The sequence below is a fragment of the Dendrobates tinctorius genome, unplaced genomic scaffold (genome assembly GCF_039654945.1).
Source record: "Dendrobates tinctorius isolate UK_male_01 unplaced genomic scaffold, ASM3965494v1 ptg000144l, whole genome shotgun sequence".
Taxonomy (NCBI): Eukaryota; Metazoa; Chordata; class Amphibia; order Anura; family Dendrobatidae; genus Dendrobates; species Dendrobates tinctorius.
This window is the reverse complement of record NW_027361811.1, coordinates 11,577,622-11,602,672: the sequence shown is the minus strand read 5'-3', so window position 1 is coordinate 11,602,672 and position 25,051 is coordinate 11,577,622. Positions and strand designations below refer to the sequence as shown.

The 25,051-nt window shown below is 45.1% G+C and overlaps 1 protein-coding gene across 1 annotated transcript in view; it reads left to right on the top strand.

Moving 5' to 3' along the window:
• Positions 1 to 25,051, top strand: part of IDNK (IDNK gluconokinase) — a 76,530-nt gene that overhangs the window by 19,518 nt on the left and 31,961 nt on the right. The window contains exons 2-3 of the mRNA XM_073546028.1: positions 5,760 to 5,790; positions 6,597 to 6,683. Coding sequence (XP_073402129.1) covers positions 5,760 to 5,790; positions 6,597 to 6,683 — 118 coding nt within the window. The remainder of the gene's footprint in view (positions 1 to 5,759; positions 5,791 to 6,596; positions 6,684 to 25,051) is intronic.

Genomic DNA, 25,051 nt, shown 5'->3' with positions numbered 1-25,051 from the left:
GGACCATGCATTCCAAAATTGGGGGGTGAGGGGACCATGCATACCAGGATTGGGGGGTGAGAGGACCATGCATACCAGGATAGGGGGTGAGAGGACCATGCATACCATGTTTGGGGGGTGAGGGCACCATGCATAGCAGGATTGGGGGGGTGAGGGCACCATGCATACTGCGATAGGGATGAGGGGGTACCATGCATACCATGATAGGGATGAGGAAGAGGGGGTGCCGTGCATACCAGGATTGAGGGGTGAGGGAACCATGAATACCAATATATGGATAAGGGGGTGCCATGCATACCAGGATTGGGGCGTGAGGGAACTATACATAGCAGGATAGGGATGAGGGGTGCAGCACATATCAGGATGGGAGACCATATACCAATAAAAATGCCCGCCACCCGGGCGTAGAACGGATTCATGGCTAGTATACCTATAAAGAGAAAAATCAGACAAACTGAAAATTTTGCAGTGGTCTCTTAATTTTTGCCAGAGCTGTATATATATAATATATATATATACTAGCTGAAGAGCCCAGCGTTGCCTGGGCATAGTAAACAACTGTGGTTAGTTATAACAAATTATAATGATTATATTGCACATAAAAACCGTGCATCTAATCCTACCCTGTGTGATACTGACTGCTGAGCCGTGTATGTAATCCTATCCTGTGTGATACTGACTGCTGGGCTGTGTACCTAATCCTATCCTGTGTGATACTGCCTGCTGAGCCATGTATCTAATCCTATCCTGTATAAATCCTGAGGAAGAAGTGTGATGTACTTCGAAACGCGTTGGGAAATAAATGGTTACTCTCTTTACATAACCTGGATGTGATACTTTGTCAAGCAGCGCACATATGTCCAAGAATTTTATTCCATAAAGGATTTATACTGGCGGTCACGGAGTGGACCTTTGGACGTGCAGCAAGCTGACAACTGATCTATATGCCTTAATCTCTCCTGGAAAGGGTGAGTAAATTTCTTTTATTTCTTCCAATATCTACCTGGATAAGACCCTATTGCGCTCTTTCTCTCCTATAGTCTATACATATTAATCCTATCCTGTGTGATACTGACTGCTGAGCCGTGTATCTAATCCTATCCTGTGTGATACTGGGCTCCCCCTGCAGTCTGTGTCAGAGGGTGGTCTGTGTTGGCACGGTAATAATTTGTGTTATTTCCAGCTTTACAGAAGGACGATAACACCATAGAAATGATAAGAATTAGGACTCAGTTATCACAACTGTCTACAAGGAAAACTGTTGCTGATAGCAACCAATCACAACTCATTTTTCATCTCTTAAACAGCTCTGGGACAGCGTGGCGAGTTTTGAGTGGCGACTTTTATGTGGCGAGGATGGTGTATGTGTGGTGAAATGTGTGCTGAGGGTGGTATATGTGTTGAAGCACGTGATAGTGTGTGTGGCGCATTTTGTGTGTGTGTTCATATCCCCGTGTGTGGTGAGTATCCCATGTCAGGGCCCCACCTTAGCAACTGTACGGTATATACTCTTTGGCGCCATCGCTCTCATTCTTCAAGTCCCCCTTGTTCACATCTGGCAGCTGTCAATTTGCCTCCAACACTTTTCCTTTCACTTTTTCCCCCATTATGTAGATAGGGGCAAAATTGTTTGGTAAATTGGAATGTGCAGGGTTAAAATTTTGCCTCACAACATAGCCTATGATGCCCTCGGGGTCCAGACGTGTGACTGTGCCAAATTTTGTGGCTGTAGCTGCGACGGTGCGGATGCCAATCCAGGACATACACACATATATATAGCGTGTCCGTAAAGTCATGGTGCACTTTTGACCAGTCACTGGAAAGCTACAAAAGATGATAGAAATATGAAATCTGCTCCAAATAAAAGAAAAACTCTCCCAGTTTCATACCTATTCAGTGCCATTCAATGTGGGCTCCATTTGTTGCCCTACACACATCCAAACGATAGTGAAGTTCTTGCGACACACGGGTAAGGACGTCTGGTGTAACTGTGGCGCCCCTGAGGGTTCAGTCGCCACAGAGGTACTGCACCTCTTTCTGAGGTGTGGTACCCCACCATTCAGGTAAGGTGGAAACACCTGACCACACTCCAACACCTGCACCCCACACAACATAGTAGTGTAGCAAAGCACCCTTTGGTGGCTCCCTGCTTGGAACACGAAGAGTGCTGGGAGGTGGGTGGAGCTTAGTCTGCACAAGAGAGCGGGAGATCATTGGGACTAGAACAGTCAGTCTGAGGAGGAGTCAGAGAGAGGATCCCCTGAGTGGGATGGATGAAGGAAGTGCTGCAGCAGACCTCAGTGACCTGGGTCTGCTGGCACAGGAAAGCCTAATTCTCCATAAGAAAGATTGATTTGTACGGAACGTGAGGAGAAGAAGAGAACTAAGGATTAGGGCTAGAGCAGAGCCCTTCCTCAAGTTCTAAGCGCATGGCCGGGGTCCAGTCCCCGAGGTTGTATGGATACTAATGGTCCTGCAGCAGACACCGGAGGAATAGAAGTAGTGACCACTTTATTCCCACTCAAGACTTGGGGGCACAACAGCAACATATTAGTGAGCCGGGACTTAGTAGCAAGGAGTCCCAAAGCAGGCTACAGCTGTCTGCTGTACAAGTAGAGTTCATAGGAACATCTGACAGGAGGAACTCCAGTGTAACTCAGTACTAGGAGTACTTCACTACGAGCGCTAAGGAGGGAGACGTTCAGAAAAGGCACATATGTTGGCGGAGTGTTGGAAAGGAGTACTTCATCTTGCCTGGAAGTTGGCTGAGCTCCTGACCCGGAGGACACGGCACGGATGCGGGCACCTGTACCTGCAACAGACTGTGAGTAAAGCTTTGGAACTACATGCCCTGGTGTCCTCCACTTATTCCTGCGCCAACCTGCCCAGCACGGCTACACCTTGCGCCTAACACTACACCATCTACATGTCACTTCACGTACACTGCCCTGGGACTACAGCCCTGCCTGTGGAGGGCTATAACATCACTGCTGCACCACACCATCTGTCCCAGAGGATCTGTCTGCAGCATCGGCTTACATCTCTATTGCCGAACACCACAGGTGGCGTCACGAATCACTCATCATAAGCACACTGAACATTTCCCTTTTACAATGGGCGCCCAGGGCCACGAGCCGGGTCCCAGCTGCCGTGACATCTCCCATTGAACCTCATCGGGCCCGGTACCGAGTACCCCACTGCCCTGGGAGAGCGACCCATATATATATTGGAATATGTTTAGAAGTTTAGGATGACTTCCCCAACCTTACTACACATGTACCTAAGATTTCTGATCACATCACTTTTAGGAAAAGGGTTGAATTTTGTAAAAAAAAAGAGAAAAAAATGAAGATATTTAAGTCTGCATGACTGTTTCTGCACATGTGTCTTACTAGTCCAGTTTGACAATTGTACTTTTTGTGAGAAAGTCCAAGGTGTTATGGAATATATGTCACATCACTCATCTCACTTAACCACTTAATGACAGCCAATACGTCTTTTAACTGACCTGAGATATAAGGGAATATCATCCCCATACAGGTGACAATCCAGCAGCTGTCAACTGTACACTATAGCTGACAACTTGCTGTATCACAAACAATCAGTGTTGGCACTGTCCATATCTGTTTAACCCCTTAGTTGCTGGTCTCAAAAGTGACAACTTCAAATAAACGGTTAATTGTGGGGGCTTCCACTTTAATCTAATTGACACACTGAGATCATGATTGTGTGGTCCTGATGTTTGCCATAGCAGTTCATGGCCAAATAGCGGCCTTAAGGCCCCTTTACATTTAGCGATGCACCAGCGATCCGACCAGCGATCCGACCCGGCTAAATGATCGCTAGTGAGCTGTCACACAGACAGACCTCACAGCGATGCAGCAGCTACGCAGCGCACGATACTCACCTATCACACACAGCGATCCTGGCGTCCTCCCGCCCGCATCGCTCGTCGGCCCCAGCAGGAAGCCCAGCAGGAAGCGCCCGACGAGAAATGGAGCCGGACATTCTCGCGCGATCAGCGATGGACAGCGGGGGAGCCGGTCGGAGGTAAGTATCACACATAGCGATATCGCTAGCGATATCGCTATAACGTCACAAAATCGGTGACGTTATAGCGATATCGCTAGCGATATCGCTATGTGTAAAACCCCCTTTAGAGTCTCCTGCTACAGCGGTCAGTTCAGAAGTTAGTGACATTTATGTGGTAAACATAGACTTTTTCAGTCCTGCTATACCACTTTGCATTAATTCCTGAAAATCAACTGAAGGGTTAATAAATTAGCTGACAGAAGTTTTCAATATGTCAAGGGGTGCTGTTTTTAAAATGCTATCACGTTTGGGGTTTTTCAATATAAAGCACCCCCAAAGTCACTTCAAACCTGGATAGGTTCCTCAAAACAATAAATTTTGGAAATTTCTTTGAAAAAATGAAAAATTACTGCTACATTTTTAAACCTCCTAAAAGGCTAACAAAATAAATTAGCATTTTAAAAACGGTGCTGATGTAAGGCAGACATGTGGGAAATGTTATTTATGAATGTTTCTGTGTGGTATTACTATCTGGATTAAAAGGATAATCATTCAAAGTTTGAAAATTGAAATTTTTTTTTACATTTTTGTCAAGTTTCTGATATTTTTTATAAATAAACAAAAAACATATTAACCTAAATGTACCATTATCATAAATTATAATGTGTCACGAAAAAACATTTTCAAAATCATGGGGATTTGTTGAAGCATTCCAGAGTTATGACCACATAAAGTGACACTGGATATAATTTAAAAAATTGGCCCCATCACTAAGGGGTTAAAGTAGGATGATGTTAACTCTGACAGCGACAGGGTAAATTTGAGTCATTGTTCAGCAAAGAGCAATCTGCCTGATCACAAATGATTAAGATAGATCATTTTTAAATTAAAAGAAACACACACAAAACAATCTGTTAGTGTGTTGTGGTATTAATTGGACGGTTGATTACTAGAGGTTGCAATCCATTTCCATGGTGAGGTCACTTTGATATTACTAAGGGTGTGTTTGTGACATTGAAAGGGGTTGGATACAGTCCTGCAAAACTTCAGAATGTTACTCATGTCTTTTCAGGGCAATTGGTGGCTTTGTAGTATTGTGATCCAATTTGCTGCAAATCAAATTTTTGTGAAACGTTCAACAAACTTACCGAATTCAATACTTGATTATTAGTGATGAGCGAGTGTGCTCGTTACTCGAGTTTTCCGAGCATGCTTGGGTATTCTCTGAGTATCTTAGACGTGCTCGTAAATTATGTCTGAGTCTCCGTAGCTGCGTGATTTGCAGCTGCTAGACAGCCTGAATGCATGCGGGGATTCCCTAACAAACAGGCAAACCCTGTATATATTCAGGCTGTCTAGCAGCCACAAATCATGCAGCTATGGGGACTCAGTCATAATTTACAAGCATGTCCAAGATACTCAGAGAATACCCAAGCATGCTCGGAAAACTCGAGTAACGGGCACACTCGCTCATCACTATTGATTATCTCTAGTGTGTAAGAGAAACTAATGCCAAAAGGCCACTATCTATATGGCATCCCCTTTTAATAGAAGTATCGCAGTTATTAATACTGTATGTTGGTGATATCTACCGTAACTAAAAATTAACAAAGCATAAGAAAGCAAATGGATCCCTGATGTAAACTTTTTGCTGTCTTCTTTTTATCTAGCCATAAAGTGTGTATATTGGAGCATGTTTTAATCTGTTGTTTGTGTCTTTTACACAGAACAGAAGTAGGATCTCTTCTTGCAGATCAGGTATGTTTTTTTGCATTTTAAAATAATTCATACACTTACATACTTAAAGAGAACCTGTCAGCAGGATTTTGCTAAGTAAAGTAGACACATGGCTATATTGGCACTGTGATGATTAAAACGATACCTGTGGTGAAGAAATCCGTTTTGTGGATTTTGTGTAACCAGTGTTTAACGTTTTCTTATATTCATAGCTTCGTCCATCAGGGCGGGACTTTAGTTCAGCCACGGTCCTTCCACTGCCCGTGTTCTCTTTATCGTCCTGCTGGATTAAACTGTGTAGCGGCACTGTCCTAGCCGCAGGTGGCGCTTGGTACATTGATCTCCTGACAGTGTTCAGGAAAATGGTGCCGATGTGCAGATTTAGATCTCAGCAGATGTATTTGTGCGCATGTGTGACGTAATGTCCTATAACGGAGGGGGAGCAGTGAAGAGCAGCTGCAGCGACACACAGAATACAAGTAGTGTGAGGGTGGAAAACAGCACTATTCATGTTATCTGAGCGGAAGGAATGGGGAGCAAAAATACTATGTTTCACAACTTCTTTTAATGCATGTTGGACTGCTTTTTCCTTTTCATAATGTGAGATCATGGCCTAAAAGTTCTACAGTGATTAGCTCTTACAATATAGAACTGCTAGAACGGTGTCAGTGATATGAATAATTTTCCATCAGAAAAGAAACATGGTAAATGTAAGGGTGAAAAACTGCATACAACTGATCTGAAATGCGCTAGCTTCACCTTTTCTGTATCTCTTGGGATCACTGCACATGGATTATCTTCTTCACCTTACCCTTGTTTTATTGCAGTTAGGATGTACGTTCTATGATGCCGATGATTATCATCCGGTGGAAAATAAAAAGAAGATGTCTCAGGGGATACCATTAAATGACCAGGTATTGCAATAAATAAATTGGTGTTTTAAATTTCACATATGCAATTTTAGGAAGGCAACAAGCCAAAACTAGTTTTTACTTGTGATGTTTATAATAGCGAGTGCTAACATTCAATGAGGGTAAGGTACATTTAAAGGAACATCAAAACTACACCTGAAAATCTACACCTGAAAATGCAGTTTTGTAATGGTTGTCAGTGGAGTTATGGTTTATATGGGTGAAAAGCGTTAAATGAGTGTATGTGATGGCAAAAAGCACTGAGACCTGTGCCAAAACAGTGTACAGATTTTCAAATGCTGTTTTAACTGCATCCCATCCACAAAATCTGAATGCACCCCTATACATGTCAGTCCCTAACATAATTTTGAAGACTTTGGCTAACATGCTTTAAAGGTTTTATAAGACGAAAGAATTATCAAAAAACTAGGGCTCTTCATTGCCCTATAGATCACCTGAGGAATAAACACCAGGGAGCAACTTAAAGGGAACCTGTCACATCGGAAAATGATATTTACCAGCAAATATAGGGTTAGTCTGCAGGCAAAAAGCATTACAATGCACTGCTGCCTGGCAGGTACCAGTAGAAACATATTTCCTCCTAGGAGCCACTTTCAGTGATGGAGGCATGCATTGAGTGGCCACAGTCACCACTCAGCACCGCTCACTACACTGTGAGCTGTAAGCATGCCCCAGCACTTTGATTGGGAGCTAGCTCTGCAGCGTAACTGTGCAAAGTGAATTTTTAATCAAAGTGCCAGTACAGTAGCTTGTGCCCGTATGATCACCACCGAGACACGATCATGGCAAGTCAATGGTAGTCATGGATGTCATGGTCCAGTCCGGAGTTTATCTTCTGCTGTTTTCACTCCGGACTGGTCATGCGGGGGTTAATCTCCTCAGCCTCGTTCTGGAGCTAGCTGGGCTATTTCAATCCCTCACAGCCTGCTGACCAGTGTTAGTGATAGCTCAAGCTTGCAGTTTAGAGCCGCTGATCCTTGTACCCTGGTGATCCTCCTACCTTGGACTGATATTCATGTGTATGACCCGGACTGATTTCTGACCCCGTCTCTTGGTATTTGTTTCTGCTGTTACGTTCCCTCTCTGGCATCTGACTCCCTGGCTTGTACCCCAACCACGTATTTCGTCTCACGTTTTGGACCCTGTGCTCATGTTCTGGCTTTCTGACTCTCGGCTTTGGTATTTTGACTACGTGTATTGCTGCTCCTTCTGGTACGTCTGCTCCTGTTAGTTTCTGACTCGGTTCGTCTGACTATTCTCTCTCGTTACCTGTGGCACCTGTGTTGTTGCTCAGGGTTGCTGCTCTTAGTGTATAACCTCTCTTCCCTCACCAGCTCCCCCTGGTGGAGGTTTCACTACATTATCACTAACCACACATTTAAACGGGATTTTGCTTTTTTTTTTTTTTCTCTGGCCATGGATCTGCTGCATAACTTGGCAGATCAAGTGTCCAGTTTGACACAGATGGCGCAGGACTTTTCTGTGAATCATCAGTCCCTTGTCATGTCTCAGACCCACTTACAGAAAGAACTGACTGAGACTATTAAGACCATGCAGGGAAACACCTCTCATATTGTTTGTCCGCCAGGTGACTCTGTAGATGTTATTTTGCACTCTCCTGAACCCTCAGTTAAACTTCCTGACACATTTTCTGGTGAAAAAGATAAATTTCATATATTCAAGGAGAGTTGTAAATTATGGTTTTCTCTTAGACCTCGATCGTCTGGGGATGAGACTCAGCGGGTGGGGATTGTTATCTCCTTACTTAGGGAGGGTCCCCAATCCTGGGCTTTTTCATTGCCCCCTACTGCCCCTGAACGGATGTCGGTAGATAGGTTCTTTGAGGCCCTAGGACTTATCTATGACGAACCGGACTGTGTTAGGGTGGCAGAGGACACTATTTTGGGTCTGGGGCAAGGGAAGCACTCAGCCGAATGGTACAGCTCCGAATTCCGTCGATGGTCCACTGAGGTGTCCTGGGACGACTCTGCACTGAGATGTCTGTTCAGGAAGGGACTGTCGGATTGCTTGAAGGACGCTCTGGCTCTCCATCCACCTCCCAGTTCATTGGAGGAGGCTATGACTCAGGCTATCCATATGGATCGGAGACTGCGGGAGAGAGGTGTTACTCAGCGAGGGGTTCCGTTTTTCCCTGCTAACCCTGATGTTTTGCTTCCATCTGAACCTATGGAGGTGGGAGCCACCAACCCCCAGGAGAAAGAGAGGAGACGGCGACGTGATGGAAAATTGTATTTTTACTGCGGAGATCCCGGACATTGGAAAAAAGACTGCCCCTCCTGTCCTCCGACTAACAAGCGGCTGAGTCTGGGTGATAATCGTGGAGGTCACCCAGACTCTCAGGTACCTTTTTCTTCCTTTTCAAGAGTACTGCTAAAGGTGGAACTTGGTGTTGAGAACGGCTTTTTCCATACTTCGGCTTTTGTAGACTGTGGGTCATCTCTGAACCTGATTGACTCTAAGCTGGTTGCTCGCTGTAGATTAGGGACAGTTAGGTTGGAGACTCCCTTAAAAATTGTGGCTATTGATTCTACACCTCTCACTAAGGATGGTCTCCATTTCAGTTCTAAAGAATTTACCCTCAGGGTGGGGGCCCTACACCAGGAGCGCATGTCATGCGGGGACCTGGGTGTTCTGAAAATTGTCTTGCTACTGTGTCTATGTCATCCGTCAACCTGGAGGGTATTCCGGAGTACCTAAAGGGTTTTAAGGATGTGTTCTCCGAAAAGGAGGCTGAGGTTCTACCACCACACCGCCCATTCGATTGTGCCGTGGATCTTGTTCCCGGTGCCAAATTGCCCAAAGCCCGGCTGTACAATCTCTCCGGCCCTGAGCGGGTTGCTATGAAGGAGTATATCTCTGAGAGCCTCCGTAAAGGGCATATACGGCCATCTGTCTCTCCCGTGGCAGCGGGGTTCTTTTTTGTAAAAAAGAAGGATGGTGGTTTACGCCCATGCCTCGATTTTCGAGAACTGAATAAAATAACCATAAGAAACGCCTACCCTCTCCCACTGATACCTGATTTGTACAATCAATTGTCGGGGGCCAGGTGGTTCTCTAAGTTGGACCTCAGGGGAGCATACAATCTCATCCGTATGCGGGAGGGGGATGAATGGAAAACTGCGTTTCTCACCTCTGAGGGTCTGTTTGAAAATTTGGTTATGCCCTTCGGTTTGACTACCGCACCAGCGGTATTCCAGAATTTCATTAACCATGTTTTTTCTGATTTTATTGGACGTTTTGTAGTTGTTTATTTTGACGATATACTTATATATTCATCTGATAGACAAAGTCATATGGGTCATCTTCATGCGGTTCTCCAGAGGCTCAGGGAGAACTCACTCTTTGCCAAATTGGAGAAGTGTTCATTTTTTGCTCAAGAAGTGTCCTTTCTAGGGGTCATCCTGTCCGCTGAGGGGTTTCGTATGGACCCTAGGAAGGTACAGGCCATTGTGGATTGGGTGCAACCCAGAGATCTCAAGGGTCTTCAGCGATTTCTGGGTTTCGCAAATTATTACAGAAAATTCATCAAGGGGTTCTCTCAAGTGGTCAAACCCCTCACTGATCTCACCCAAAAGGGAGCGGATCTTAAAACTGGTCAGCTCCAGCTGTGGCGGCGTTTTCTTTGTTAAAAGAACGTTTCATGACTGCTCCGGTACTGGTGCAACCTGACTTGTCTAAACCATTCATCGTAGAAGTGGATGCCTCTGAGGTGGGAGTGGGGGCTGTGTTGTCCCAGGGGCCCACCACATTAACTAACTTAAGACCCTGTGCCTTCTTTTCTAAAAAATTTTCCTCTGCTGAAAGGAATTATGATGTGGGTAACCGAGAGTTGTTGGCCATTAAATTGGCTTTTGAAGAATGGAGGCATTTTTTGGAGGGGGCTGTCCATCGTATCACTGTCATTACAGATCACAAGAATCTGTCTTACATCGAATCCGCCAAACGTCTGACTCCGAGACAGGCAAGGTGGTCACTTTTTTTTTCCCGATTTCAGTTTTCCATCACTTTCAGACCAGGTTCCAAGAATGTGAAGGCAGATGCCTTGTCTCGCAGCCTAGATCCGGTATCGCCTCCGGAGCCTCCTTCCTCCATTCTTCAGCGCGGGGTGGTGGTGGCCTTGGTGTCCCAGAGATCGGAGCAGGAGATTCGTGAGGCCCAATCTCTAGCTCCCCCATCCATACCTGAAAATAAGCTCTTTGTGCCTGTCCAGTATCGGTTAAGGGTGCTTCGGGAGTTCCATGACTCGGCTCTGAGTGGGCATCCAGGAATCTCGGCCACTCGTAAAGCCATCACTAGGCTGTTCTAGTGGCCCTCGTTGACTTCTGACGTCACTGGTTTTGTGTCCTCCTGTGAAACTTGTGCCCGCACTAAAGCCTCCCACAACCGGCCGGCCGGGGAATTGGTGCCACTGCCAATTCCGGATAGACCGTGGACTCACCTGTCCATGGATTTTATCACCGATCTCCCACCCTCTAATGGCAAAACCGTGATCTGGGTAGTTGTGGATAGGTTCAGTAAACAAGCACATTTTGTACCCTTAACGGGCCTTCCTAATGCTGAGACTCTATCTAAGCTATTCATTGAGCATGTGATTCGGTTGCATGGTGTGCCTGTCAGTGTGGTGTCTGATAGAGGGGTGCAATTCGTGTCAAAATTCTGGAGAGCTTTTTGTAAAAGGCTGGGCATCAGTCTGACCTTTTCATCGGCCTACCATCCCGAGACCAATGGTCAGACTGAAAGGACCAATCGGTCTTTAGAGCAGATCCTGCGGTGTCTTGTCACATCCAGACAGGATGATTGGTGCTCTATGATACCTATGGCGGAATTCGCCTTCAATAATCGTGTCAATCAGTCTACTGGTACTTCTCCTTTCTTCTGCAACTATGGGTTTCACCCTCATTTTGGTGAATTCTCCAGACTAGATTCGGAGTGTCCAGGGGCTGATTCAGCCTTTTTGCGGTTGGAGGAGGTTTGGAGGGAAGTTCAGAGAAACATTGGGGAGGTTCAGGGCAAATATAAGTTTTTTGCAGATAAACGACGCTCGGTGGGGCCGACTTATCAGGTGGGGGATAAGGTATGGTTATCCACCAAAAACATAAGGCTGAGAATTCCCTCTGCTAAGTTGGGTCCCAAGTTTATTGGTCCGTATGAGATTTTAGAGGTGATTAATCCTGTGGTCTTTCGCCTGCGGTTGCCTCCGTCATTACGGATTCCTAATGTGTTCCATAAAGCGCTTCTGAAGCCATCGGTGCCTTCCTCTGAGTCTCCCTTGCACCCGCCGCCTGTTATGGTAGATGGGCAGACCGAGTACGAGGTGGAACAGGTGGTGGATTCTCGTATGCTCCGTCTTTCACTTCAGTACTTGGTCCATTGGAAAGGATACGTTCCTGAGGATCGGTCATGGGTGCCGGTGCGTTCGGTCCATGCGGATCGGTTGGTCCGGGCCTTTCACGCTCGTCATCCAGGGAAGCCTGGGGGTCCAGTGGCCCCCCATTGAGAGGGGGGTACTGTCATGGTCCAGTCCGGAGTTTATCTTCCGCTGTCTTCACTCCAGACTGGTCATGCGGGGGTTAATCTCCTCAGCCTCGTTCTGGAGCTAGCTGGGCTATTTCAATCCCTCACAGCCTGCTGACCAGTGTTAGTGATAGCTCAAGCTTGCAGTTTAGAGCCGCTGACCCTTGTACCCTGGTGATCCTCCTGCCTTGGACTGATATTCACGTGTATGACCCGGACTGATTTCTGACCCCGTCTCTTGGTATTTGTTTCTGCTGTTACGTTCCCTCTCTGGCATCTGACTCCCTGGCTTGTACCCCGACCACGTATTTCGTCTCACGTTTTGGACCCTGTGCTCATGTTCTGGCTTTCTGACTCTCGGCTTTGGTATTTTGACTACGTGTATTGCTGCTCCTTCTGGTACGTCTGCTCCTGTTAGTTTCTGACTCGGTTCGTCTGACTATTCTCTCTCGTTACCTGTGGCACCTGTGCTGTTGCTCAGGGTTGCTGCTCTTAGTGTATAACCTCTCTTCCCTCACCAGCTCCCCCTGGTGGAGGTTTCACTACAATGGACATATGTGTGTTGCAATGTTCAAGATCTATAGACGAACTAGATAAAAAAATTTAAAAAAAAGTTAAAACATTGCAAAACTATATATAAGATTAAAAAATAAAGGAGAAATCGCGAAAAAATGTTTTGCAAACTAAAATACGTTTTTTAATGTAAAGACAAGAGTAGACAAAACATGTACACTGTAAACTGTATTTTCGCATCCAGACTGACCCGATCTATAAAACCAACACATTATTTAAAAACGCAATTTTACCACTGCACAAAAAGTTGGTAAAAATGTATGTCGATTAGAATTATGTCACTGAAAACGTTATTTTGTCTCCCAAATATCAAGCCCTTGCATGCCTCTGCTGGCGGAAAAATAAAAAAGTTACAGCTCCAAGAATATGGTGATTCAAAAGCAGATTATTTTTTGGTGTTACATGGCACCTGTGTAGAGCAGCAAATAGTTGGGAACACTTGTGGTTGTTTGAAACACGTCCAGTATCCCAGCAGCATCCTTTCCTCTGGGTCTCCCGGTCGGGTATGTCTTATTTTTACTTGGATTTCAAATAAAACTTTGGATTTTATTCTTCTGAGCTGGATCCTTTTTTCTCAAGAATTATCTCATTCTAGTGCAGAGTGGAACAGGCAACTTTTAATACGCTTCTGTTGTAGGCTTCTCACCAAGCTGCTTGCCTATTGTCCTATAGCCCATCCCAGCCTTGTGCAGGTCTACAATATTATCACTGGTGTCCTTAGATCTTTGATCTTGGCCATGATGGAAGGGTTGGAATGTGATTGAATGTGTGTACAGGAGTCTTTTATACAGATAACGAGTTCACACAGATGCAATTAATACAAGTTATGAATGCAGAGTAGGAGGGCTTCTTAGAGAAAAACTAACCGGTCTGTGAGAGACAGAATTATTGCTGGTGATCAAATACTTATTTAATGCAATAAAATGCAATTTAATTATGTAAAAATCATACAATGTGATTTTCTGTTTTTTATTTTTAGATTCCCTCTCTCACAGTTGAAGTGTACTTACAATAAAAATTGCAGACCTTTCCATTCTTTGTAGGTGGGAAAACTCGCAAAATTGGCAGTGTATCAAGTACTTATTTTCCCCACAGTATCGACCTAAATAACTAAAAACATAAATTGAAATGAGTCATGAAAAAAACAGAAATGTCACATCTTCAGAAGCATTCCAAATTTATTAAAATATAAAATAGCACAGATCAGATTTGAAAAAATTGGCCTGCTCAGGAACGAGAAAAAAGGCATCAGTGGCAAAGGGTTTAATGTACTGAAAACTTAATTTTCTTTTTTTTTTTTTGTGCAATTTCATCTATTTTCCAGCTTTTATTGTGCAGCATAAATGACAGGTTAATTTTATTCTGCTGTCTTTTGGATCATAGCACTTGTACTGTTGACGGAGCTTGATGTGATCTGTACTTGACAAACATTTTTTTCTTACTCTGTAGTGTATATAATGTTTTAGTCAAATTTGATCTTTATTGACACTGTCATCACAAGATTTGTCAAAAGTTTCTTTCTTGACTCAAAAAGTTCAGTCATTGGTGTGATGATAAAAAAACATATTTTGGACTTGAATCATGCCCTCTTTCAGGTTCAAGCTATGGAAACCTGAAAGGATTTTAGATTGTCATGTAGACTTCTAAAATATTGCTGATTCTTACCCTTAGGCTTTGGTACGTTTTGACTCAAAGACATAACTCCTCCTTTCTTATTTCACGTACCTTTCTAAATGATATCTATTGCGGTAGTTGATGCATGACAAGGTGGAAACTGTATGTGTCCTTTCTGCTGTGGATCAGTTCACAAAAATGGTTCAGTTGCAGAGCGCATGGAAATGCAAACGGAACAAATGTGCCATGGAGCAATAGTTCCAGGAGGTGGAGAAGATTATGTTACCCACAACAAGTAAAGGGATTTTATGGGCTGAGAAGAAAAGTCTGCAGTCACTCTTGATTCTCCTGTATTCCCGTGCGAGAGGGCGATCACTTGCCCACATGTATGAGATTTGCATAGTTGCAGTCACATGCTGACTAGACTCACCTCTAGAAGATAAGAATCTATGCAAAACATGATGACACAAATCGCACACATGTGGACACGTGACCACTCTTTTTGCATGGGGAATACATAGAGTGACTGCAAACTTCTCTTCTTCACCCGGAAAACCCCTTTGACTGTGCAGTTAATTCCATATCACCTTACTGTTAAGGGCTAGCGGAACGCACCAAATAATTATGATGGTAAGAGGTGCGTTCGCAGCCCGTGGTCCACCGTGCAGAGATGTAACCTGCTGCTAGGTAATGATGGATAGTAGCACGCTCGGGTTACCTCACCTGGAGTGTACAAGGCGAACCCTGTTACTTCACAGGGTCGCACTAATATCATTTGAGCGCAAGCGATGTGGTCACAGAACTCTGCCCAGAGGCACGGAGTCAGAGTCCTTATAGACCCGCATGCACACGGAGACGCTGCAGCGGCGCTAAAGAGTGACACTAGGAAAATGCTATGCCCTGTTAGATGTCACAGGGTGCAGTGGATAGACTTGTACCATCCAGAGGTACGGGAGATATGGCAGAACTATGGCGCTAACCTTTGTGCTTAGACTGGAGCACTGTGGCACATGCTTTGCCACCATGAGGCGCTGACTCAAGCTAAACTAACCCTAAAACATACGTATCAAAGGGAGGGGTTATTTAATGAGTCAGTCACCAGTTTCATTCATCCATCATCACTCACACGTCTCAACAAAAGTCTATCTTAGCGCATGACCGAGCGGCCATGCGACCCTTTTATAGTGGCGTCCTTCCGTGACCTTCCCTGTGGTCCAAGCGGAATAGCCACAGGACCTGAGCATGTGATCCCCGAGCTCAAATGAAGGACTTAGTCCCTGGAGCTGCTCGCTGCTGGCTAGCAAAGATTGCTATAACTGGACCAGGGGTGGCAGCAGCAACCAAACCGACAGTACTAGCCTGAGCAAGATGGTGGGATCGCCGTCTATGCTGAGCAAGACCCTATGCGGCCGGGACCAAATGGGAGACCGCAGAAGGCAAGGCTCAAGATTCCTCCCGTGCAGGGGCTGGAATCCGACGCCTAACACTTACTCTATCCATCAAAGTGAGGAGCAGAAAAAAATTATGTGCATATTGTCATGGTGGAGGTATTCATATTACCTGTTTGTAATAAGTAAGAGAATTATATAAACAGAGATATCCTATGATAGCATTCAGCCAGCTTTGTACATATTCACCTCAATCTTTTATCAATACATTTAGAATTAAAAATGTAGGAATAGTACAATAGGACTTGATTAAAAATGTCCCGTTTTGTGTCTACAGCTCCTAAGCAGACCTACGAATGTGTGAATGGGGCCTAACTCTGATGACAGCTTTACACATGCTAGGCATTCACTACAGCAGGTTCAATATGCAGTCCTGGAATGGGTTCCTACAGTCTTGAAGGCACTCCCAGAGGTGCTGAGCTTTTGTTTGCTGATTTGCCTTCACTCTGCGATACAACTCATCCCAAACCAGAGGTGTATCTAGGCTCTCTGGCACTCGGGGCAAGAGAGAAATACATGCAGACGCACACACCAGTCCTGAGTGCTGGCGGCAGTGCCTGGTATTGAGATGCGAGATTCGTGCGAGTTTCTCGCAAGTGTGACCCCGGCCTAAATATGAAAGTCGCATATGAGTGAAGTGTCCATGTGATGACTACTTGAATCTGCAGAGCTGAATCCTGACATTGCAGGTTTCTGAATTCTCACAACTAATGCATGGCACACTTTTAGGATTCTCTCTTGCTGGTGGTAAAAGTGGACAGTCATGTCAGCACAAGCTTGTGATTTGTATACTTCTGGCCACATTCCGACTAGACATGCCCGGCCTTGCTCTGTTCATTTTTATTGAGTGAGGCCACACACGTCTAGTCAGCATGTGACCGCATGTATGTAAATCACCGGCACGAGAGAATCCTAACAGAGTGCAGTGAGCACTGTGAGAATTCAGAAGTCTGCAGTCACATAAAATGACTGCAGACTCATCACAAACCTGGACAACCCCTTTAATGCTCCTAACATAAATAAAAACATGAGAATTAGTCAGTTTCACAAATAATATTTACATCCAGGTACCTTACGAAGACGTCATCTCTGGAGTTGTTCTCCTTCTTTTCTTCATCTTGTCCAGATCCCATGATAAGTTTTCTCATCCACAGCTGTCTGTGCAGACTTCCATTTTCTTCGGTCTTATGCATCAAATATCCACATAATGCCTTTAAAGATACCAGTATCATTATAATGCTCTTGAATAAAAATATTTGCCCTACGCTGAGCCCCTCACTAAATATTTGCCCCTCACTATATTGTGTGCACAAAATATGGCCCCACGCTGTCCCTCTTATGGTACATGTGTAAGGAGATAAACCTACATGCCACGTCCGGAACTAGAAAGGCTGCATCCTTTGTTCCCGTGGGGAAGGCTGAGTGGGGCGGATCTTCCCCTGCTGTCTGTTTTTTTTTTTTTGTTGTTGTTGAATGTAATAGGGAAAATTGAAAAAAAAATACATTTAACATAAAAATCTAAATTAAACAATAGATAATATTCAGATTACAAATTTCCTTTAAATATACAGTAGTTCTTACAAAATATACAGTATATTATGCTAGTTTTACATTAATCCTAGATGACACGGACTACATTAAGGTTTCTGTCAAAATCCCCCAAAAATGGTATTCCGGCGTGAACTCCGACGGAGCCACTAACTTCAATGAATCTAAGAAAGTCACTGTGGACACTGTGTGGCCTATGTCCTAGCAGTTTTCAGCTTTTCAAACATGCATAAAAACGTGGTTGTATGTCTGAAAAAGACAAAAACTGTCAGGATGGTGGCCAAACAGTTACATACAGTGTTTGTCAGCACACTGCGATTAATGAATACATGAACTCCACTACTGCTATATATGTTAGAAACGAAAGATACCTTGTGAAAAAAATTTTGGTGAAAAAGCAAAACTACCGTAGCTTGGTTGTGTGGATGGTTTTTACATTTTTTGATTAAAAAATGTTAACTGAGTGCTTTGTGCTTTTTTTCATTTCCGTCAATATTGGAGTTTATATAGTACATTCATTAGTCACAGTGTGCTGATGCATCGAGTACATATGTTTATATATTTGCCACAAATGATCTGTGCACCTGTACATTAATGTAATACTAAAAGTGTGCGGGCCCTATTTGTTATTTATTTTTTTTCTAGGAGGCCAAACAATTTCCACAGTGATTCCATCAGCTTCAAGTGAATGATCCATCTGAGTTCCCATTGGAACATAGTTTTTTTGAGATTCCAACAGAAGCCCTTAAAACTTTCGGCTAAGAGCACTGTGTTTTCGGGGTTTCTGGATAAATGTGAACCTAGTTAATCGGCTTGCATGCTATAAAATCCTTTTTCAATTTTGTGAAGACCTACTTTAAACATTTTCTGGCAATTCCACAGAATATTCCATAAATATATGATAGATTGGTTGATGCCACATCTTGAATCTTCACATATTGGAAGAATGAAGGCACCCTGATGTTGGCAGCTATTACATATGTAAAGGTACTAGAGTTTGGCTTATGGGATGCAATGAATAGCTGGAGGCAGAGAAGGGGTTAACAGAATTTACTTATACAGGTTATGGACGTACAAAGTGTACTCATTTTAGGGAGATAAGATCAACAACAAGATATCTCAGTAACGCTGAGGCAACCACAGAATTTGAACGTAAACACAATATTTGGGGGAAAAAGGTGTACAGAAGAGGTAACTTATTGCTTGAAGTTCTTGATGGGAAGATGCTGGAATATCTCCCGACGGCGTCGTACATCGTGGACAATGTCTCTGGCTCTGTTAAGGAGGAATGAAATGCACTATCTCCCGACCGTGCCGATGTATCCGGACTTGCTTGGCTTGAGAACGTTGCAAAGCAGAAACAGTCTCTTTCGTTGACTCCTCCGGGATGGTGCAAAACATGAACAAAAGGCAGGCCTGCAGACCGCGGTAGCGAGCGAACCTCTGACATACTCACTTTGAGCAGAGCGAGCAAAACTATGTTTTACTGGGAGGCAGGAAGGATCTGAACGGCACCAGAACGTCCAGGGGCAGTTCAGTCAAGACACAGTCTGTTGTTCAGTTAATCTGCAGGGGACTAAAGGATGAGGTGTTAGCAGTCAGTGCAGTGGGGAGGGAGTCAACCTTCTCCTTGTTCTCCTGTCGCCTTCCCGCCATATCTCCCGCGTTCCCATGCTCAGCCCCTTTAATCTCCCCCACGTCCCCTGCTGTCCAGTACAAAGATCCTCCCCACTCAGAAGTATCGTCCCCCGACAACAGAGGTGACACTCCCTATAGTTACGGCCCCAAAGTACACCAGGAACCGCTGACGCTGTCCTGGCTCATCTTCTTACACCTATGAAAGATGATCAAGGGGAGAGATCGGTATACAGATGCACATAAAGCTACTGAGGTTTATAGGAAACTAGCTGAAGAGCCCGGTGTTGCCCGGGCATAATAATTAACTGCCATCTTGCTCTATCCCTCCACAGCCCCGCTCTCCACTCGCCGTCCTGCTCTCTCCCTCCAAAGCCCAGCTCTCCAGCCACTGTCCCGCATTCACCCTCAGCATTCCCGCTCTCCATCCACCGTCCCACTTCCTCCCTCCGCAGCCCCTGTATCCAGTGGCCATCCCACTCTCTCCCTCAGCAGCCCCACTTTTGCTCCGCAGCCCCGCTGTCTTCCTCCGCAGGCCTTCTCTCCATCCACCATCACGCTCTCTCCTTCCGCAGCCTCACTCTCCAGTCTCTCCTTGCACAGCCCCGATCTCCACTCGCTGTCCCGCTCTCCACTGGCTATCCCGCTCTCTGCCTCCGCAGCCCCTGTCTCCACTGGCCATCCCGCTCTCTCACTCAGCAGCCCAGCTCTCCATCTGCGTCCCACTTTCTGCTTTAACAGCCCCGCTGTCCACCTGCCATCACGCTCTCTCCTTCCGCAGCCCCACTCTCCACCCTCCGTCCTACTCTCTCCCTCTGCAGCCCCGTTCTCCAATCGCCATCCCGTTCTATCCCTCTGCAGCCCCGCTCTCATCCGTGTCCCACTCTCCCTCCATAGCCCCGATCTCTCCCTCTACAGCCCCACTCTCCACGCACTGTCCCACTCTATTCCTCCACAGCCCTACTCTCCAACCGTGTCCTGCTGTCTCCCTCACAGCTCCGCTCTCCACCCGCATTCTGCACTTTCCCTTTGCAACTCCGCTCTCCATCTGCCAGTGGGTGGGGCTATGTGGAGTGGGTGGGGCTTGATACATATATACATATACACTCAGCTTTAGATATATAGATATGGAAATAGCCATGCACCTTTAGATGTCCGTTTTCCAGCTTTACTGCAGCAAATAATGTTCCTGTAGTTTCTTACTAATCCTTATTTTGTGGGTGAACATTGTCCATTTGAACTAGTGTGAAAATACAGTGCCAGAGTCCTCTGCTTACTGCAATCGCCAGCAGCTTTCCAGCTTGTCATCCTTGGAATATGTCTTTGACTAAACTGTTTGCTAAGGTGATAGCTGGGCACTGATAAATGCTGAGTGATAGTGACATTTCCTTCAGGGGTCCCAGCGCATATTCGATTGAACTGACAAACCTATCACTCATCTTTATTATATCTGACATGTTCTGCTTTCCTCAAAATAAAAATAGTTATAAGGAAATGTATCCCAGCAGAATGTTGGCCCTAAATAAAGTCTTGCGAGAAGTTTCATATACAAGTGCTTCTCACAAAATTAGAATATCATCAAAAAGTTAATTTATTTCAGTTCTTCAATATAAAAAGTGAAACTCATCTATTATATAGAGTCATTACAAACAGAGTGATCTATTTCAAGTGTTTATTTCTGTTAATGTTGATGATTATGGCTTACAGTCAATGAAAACCCAAAAGTCATTATCTCAGTAAATTAAAATCATATTTAGTTCTCAGGAGAGCACCCTGCTAGTTCAGATAACAGTACCCCTTGTTCTGATCAGCTCCACCCTGTGTTTCCTTTTTAGTTCATCATGTGATTCCTTGACTGGGGACCCTACTTAAAGGGAACCTGTCTGCAGGGTTGGCAGTGTTATACTGATCAAAATGATAGCTGTGGTTGTTGTGTAATCACCAGTGTTAGAAGTTTTCAGTGAATGACATACCCGTGCTCCGGAGCCAGACTGTAGGCAGAGTCTTATAGTGCTGCTCTAGGCCAAAGAAACCTTCTGCAGACAGACGCAGTGCGACTGTCTGCAGCCTCTGACACACTTGTGACCAGGGTCGGCCTGGGCCCGGATGGCAGAGAGGCAAATGCCCCCCGGACCGCTCCCCCAGCAGCTGTACAGGGTTGGCCGCACAGAAAATTGTGCGCGGCCGTGTCCGCTGTACTCTGACGCGGCCGCATCACAGTCTATCACGCCGGGGCCGGGAGCTGTGCAAGCCACGGCAGTCTAACCTTGACAGCTGCGCAGCTCCCGCTCCCTCCATGTTCTTTGTACTTCCGGGTAAGGTGTCAGGCGTGCAAAATGACGTCATTGCGCACACGCCAACATGTACCAGACCATGGAAGCAGAGAGGCGCTGCTAGGGACCGATTGTGAGGTAAGTATGAAAAACTTTTTTGTTTTCTACAGTATATAAAATGAATTCAATGGGTGAGGGTAACTGCAATGAAGTGGGGGTGTGTGTAAGGAGGCCTGCACATGATGGAGTTTGGGGGGGATAAAAAAGACTGCACATGATGTAGTGGGGGGGGGGAGTGGGGCTGCACATGATGAAAGGGGAGTGGGGCTGCACATGATGAAGTGGGGGGGAATGGGGCTGTACATGATGGAGTGGGGTTGCACATGATGTAGTGGGGCTGCACATAATGAAGTGGGGCTGCCCATGATGAAGTGGGGGGGAGTAGGGCTGCACATGATGGAGTGGGGCTGCACATGATGGAGTGGGGCTCCACATGATGAAGTGAGGGGGATTGGGGCTGTACATGATGGAGTGAGGCTGCACATGATGACGTGGGGGTAAGGGGGATTGCACATGATGAAGGGTGAGTGGGGATGTACATGATGTGGGGGGTAAGGAGAACTAGACATGATAAAGTGGGGGGAGTAAGATGGGGCTGCACATGATGAAGTGGGGATAAGAGGGACTGCACATGATGTGGGGGTAAGGGGGACTGCACATGATGACTGGGGGGTAAGGGGGACTGCACATGATGAAGGGAAGTGGGGCTGCACAAGAAAGTGGGGGTAAGGGTGGCTGCACATGATGAAGTGGGGGGTAAGGGGGACTGCACATGATAAAGTGGGGGGGAAGGGGACAGCACATAATGAAGTGTGTCTGAGGGGGGACTGCACGTGATGAAATGGAAGGGGCATAGGGGGCTGCAAATGATGAAGGGGCACTGCAGATGAAGTGAGGGGGTGATCGAGGACTGCAATGGATGAAGTAAGAGGACTTCAAATTAAAGTGGGGGGACTGCAAATGATGAAGTGGGGGAGAGGACGGGGGACTGCAAATGATTTCTGTGTGAGTGATGAGGCACAGCAATTTAATTGAAGATAGGGGTGGAGAGAGCAAATGATGAATTGAAGGTGGGGGTGGGGAGAGCAAATGATGATCAAGGGGAAGAACAAATAATGAATTTTGAGGATGGGGGAGTAAATGATGTATTGATTGTGGGGTAGAGCAGTTGATAATGAATAGAGGGTGGGAGAGAAAGACATGACAGTGAATTGAGGCGGGAGGGGCATGTAAATATAATGAATCGGTTTGAGGATGAAGTGACTGGTAGTGAATTGGGAGAAAGAGTACAGGTGCTAATTAATTTATATATTAAATGGGGAAAGTGGCTATTTATAGTTAGTGGGTGCACAGTGGCGGATTATAATTTATATTTGGAGTGGTGGGTTGCATAATAACCAATTATATATTGATTGTGGGTGAACCTCTGTATTCCGATGTGTAATGTAGTAGAAAGGGAAGTGGTGAATGTGCTCTGGAAGTGGTGCTCTAGGTAACTGTGCTATTTTATGCAAAGACAAGTTCTGGCTGGAAGAAGTGATGTCTGCGCTGAATTAAAAAGAAAAGCAAAGATGAAGGACTTCAGCTAGAGACGTCACTGATGAGTCAGTGTGTTACCTGTACACTTACACTATACACTGTACACTATATACAGAGCTCCTGTGTATAATGTCACTGGCAGTGGTGATCACTGTATTACCTGTACACTGACACTATATACAGAACTCCTGTGTACATTATCATCGGTGAACACTTTATTACCTGTACACTGATACTCTATAAAGAGCTCCTGTGTATAATGTCACCAGTGATCACTGTATTACCTGCACACTGACAGTGAATACAGAGTTCCTGTATACAATGGCACTTAGTATTGTGGTTTTTTTTTTTAAATTAATGATCAGTATTGTAGTATTCAGTCACTATGTGGTGGTAATATGTGGTCTGGTCATTGTGTGGCGCTATTTGTTCCTTGTATGTGGTATTATTCAGTCACTATATGGTGGTAATATTTGGTCTGGGCATGGTGTGGCGGTATTTGTTCCTTGTATGTGGTATTTTTCAGTCACTATGTGGTGGTAATATGTGGTCTGGGCATGGTGCGGCGGTATTTGTTCCTTGTATGTGGCATTATTTGGTCACTATGTGGTGGCAATATGTGGTCTGGTCATGGTGTGACGTTATTTGTCCCTTGTATGTGGTATTAATGGTTGTTTTAAAAAAATGTAAATGTATGTGACTCATTCCCTTAAAGAAAAATACATAAATATAAATTTATTTTTAATAGTTTAGAGTAGAGTAGGGCCCGGCCCAAAGAATCTACCGTGTCATGGTATCAGCTTAAAAATTATTTTTGCCAGAACAAAAGCTGCTGGTTATGATTGTGATCTGGTGTTTGATGGGAACTGTTAATATCTGATCGGTGAGGTTGTGGTGGTGAAGTTGAGTTTTTCAAAGAGTGGGAAGTGGGATAGTGGGGGTGGAGCTGGTGTGGAACCTGGGCGGAGTCTGAAGGGAACCCAAAAATTTTGTCAGTATGGGGCCCTGAAATTCCTAGTGGAAGCTCTGGTCTGTCTCATAAGCTGCAGAACGCAGCTTCCTGAGACTTCAGTGTGCTCATGCAGCTGGCGTGATGACATTATTGTCTCATGCCGCTCTGCGGACCTGAAGATAAAATGGAGGCTGTAGTGCTGGCAATCAGGATGAGGTGAGTATAAACTTCATTATTTTTAACATGGAGAACTGGGGCCAATCTGCTATATATGGGAGACCTTGGGCTTTTATTCTATATATATGTGGATAACTGGGGCTGTCATACTATATATATATACGGATAACTGGGGCCGTCATACTATATATATATATATATGGGGAGAACTGGGGCCATCATATTATACTGTATATATGAGGAGAACTGAGGCCATCATGCTAGATATGTGGGGAGAACTGGGGCCATCATAATAGATGTGTGGGGAGAACTGGGGCCATCATAATATATAGGCAACTGGGGCCATTGCACTATATTTATGGTGGGAACTGGGGCCATCGCACTATATATAATATATATCCCACATCTCTATAGTAAGCTCGGTTCTGCTCCCATATCTCTGTGGTAAGCTCTGTTCTGCTCCCATATTTCTGGAGTAAGCTCAGTTCTGCTCCAAATCTCTGTAATAAGCTCAGTTCTGCTCCCTTTTCTCTGTAGTAAGCTCGGTTCTGCTACCTTATATTTGTAGTAAGCTCAGCTATGCTCCCATACCACTGTAGTAAGCTCGGTTCTGCTCCCATATCTCTGTAGTAAGCTCTGTTCTGCTCCCATATCTCTGTAGTAAGTTCTGTTCTGCTCCCATATCTCTGTAGTAAGCTCGGTTCTGCTCCCATATCTCTGTAGTAAGCTCTTTTCTGCTCCCATATGTCATGGTTTGGACAGGGTTCTTGCCCTGCACTTGCAGAGTTAAGTGTATATGGCCTCTTTCTGGATCTGGGAGTTGTATTTATACTCACTCTATACCAGGGTTCTCTGTCAGCTATACTTTTGCCCTTGACTTAGTTTAAGTGACCCCTGTGCATTTGTGCCATGTGCTGTGTGCTTGCTTATGTGTTTGATATCTTGGCTTCTGACCTGGTCTGTCCCCGTTGTGTGCTTGCCTGCTGATTCAGTACT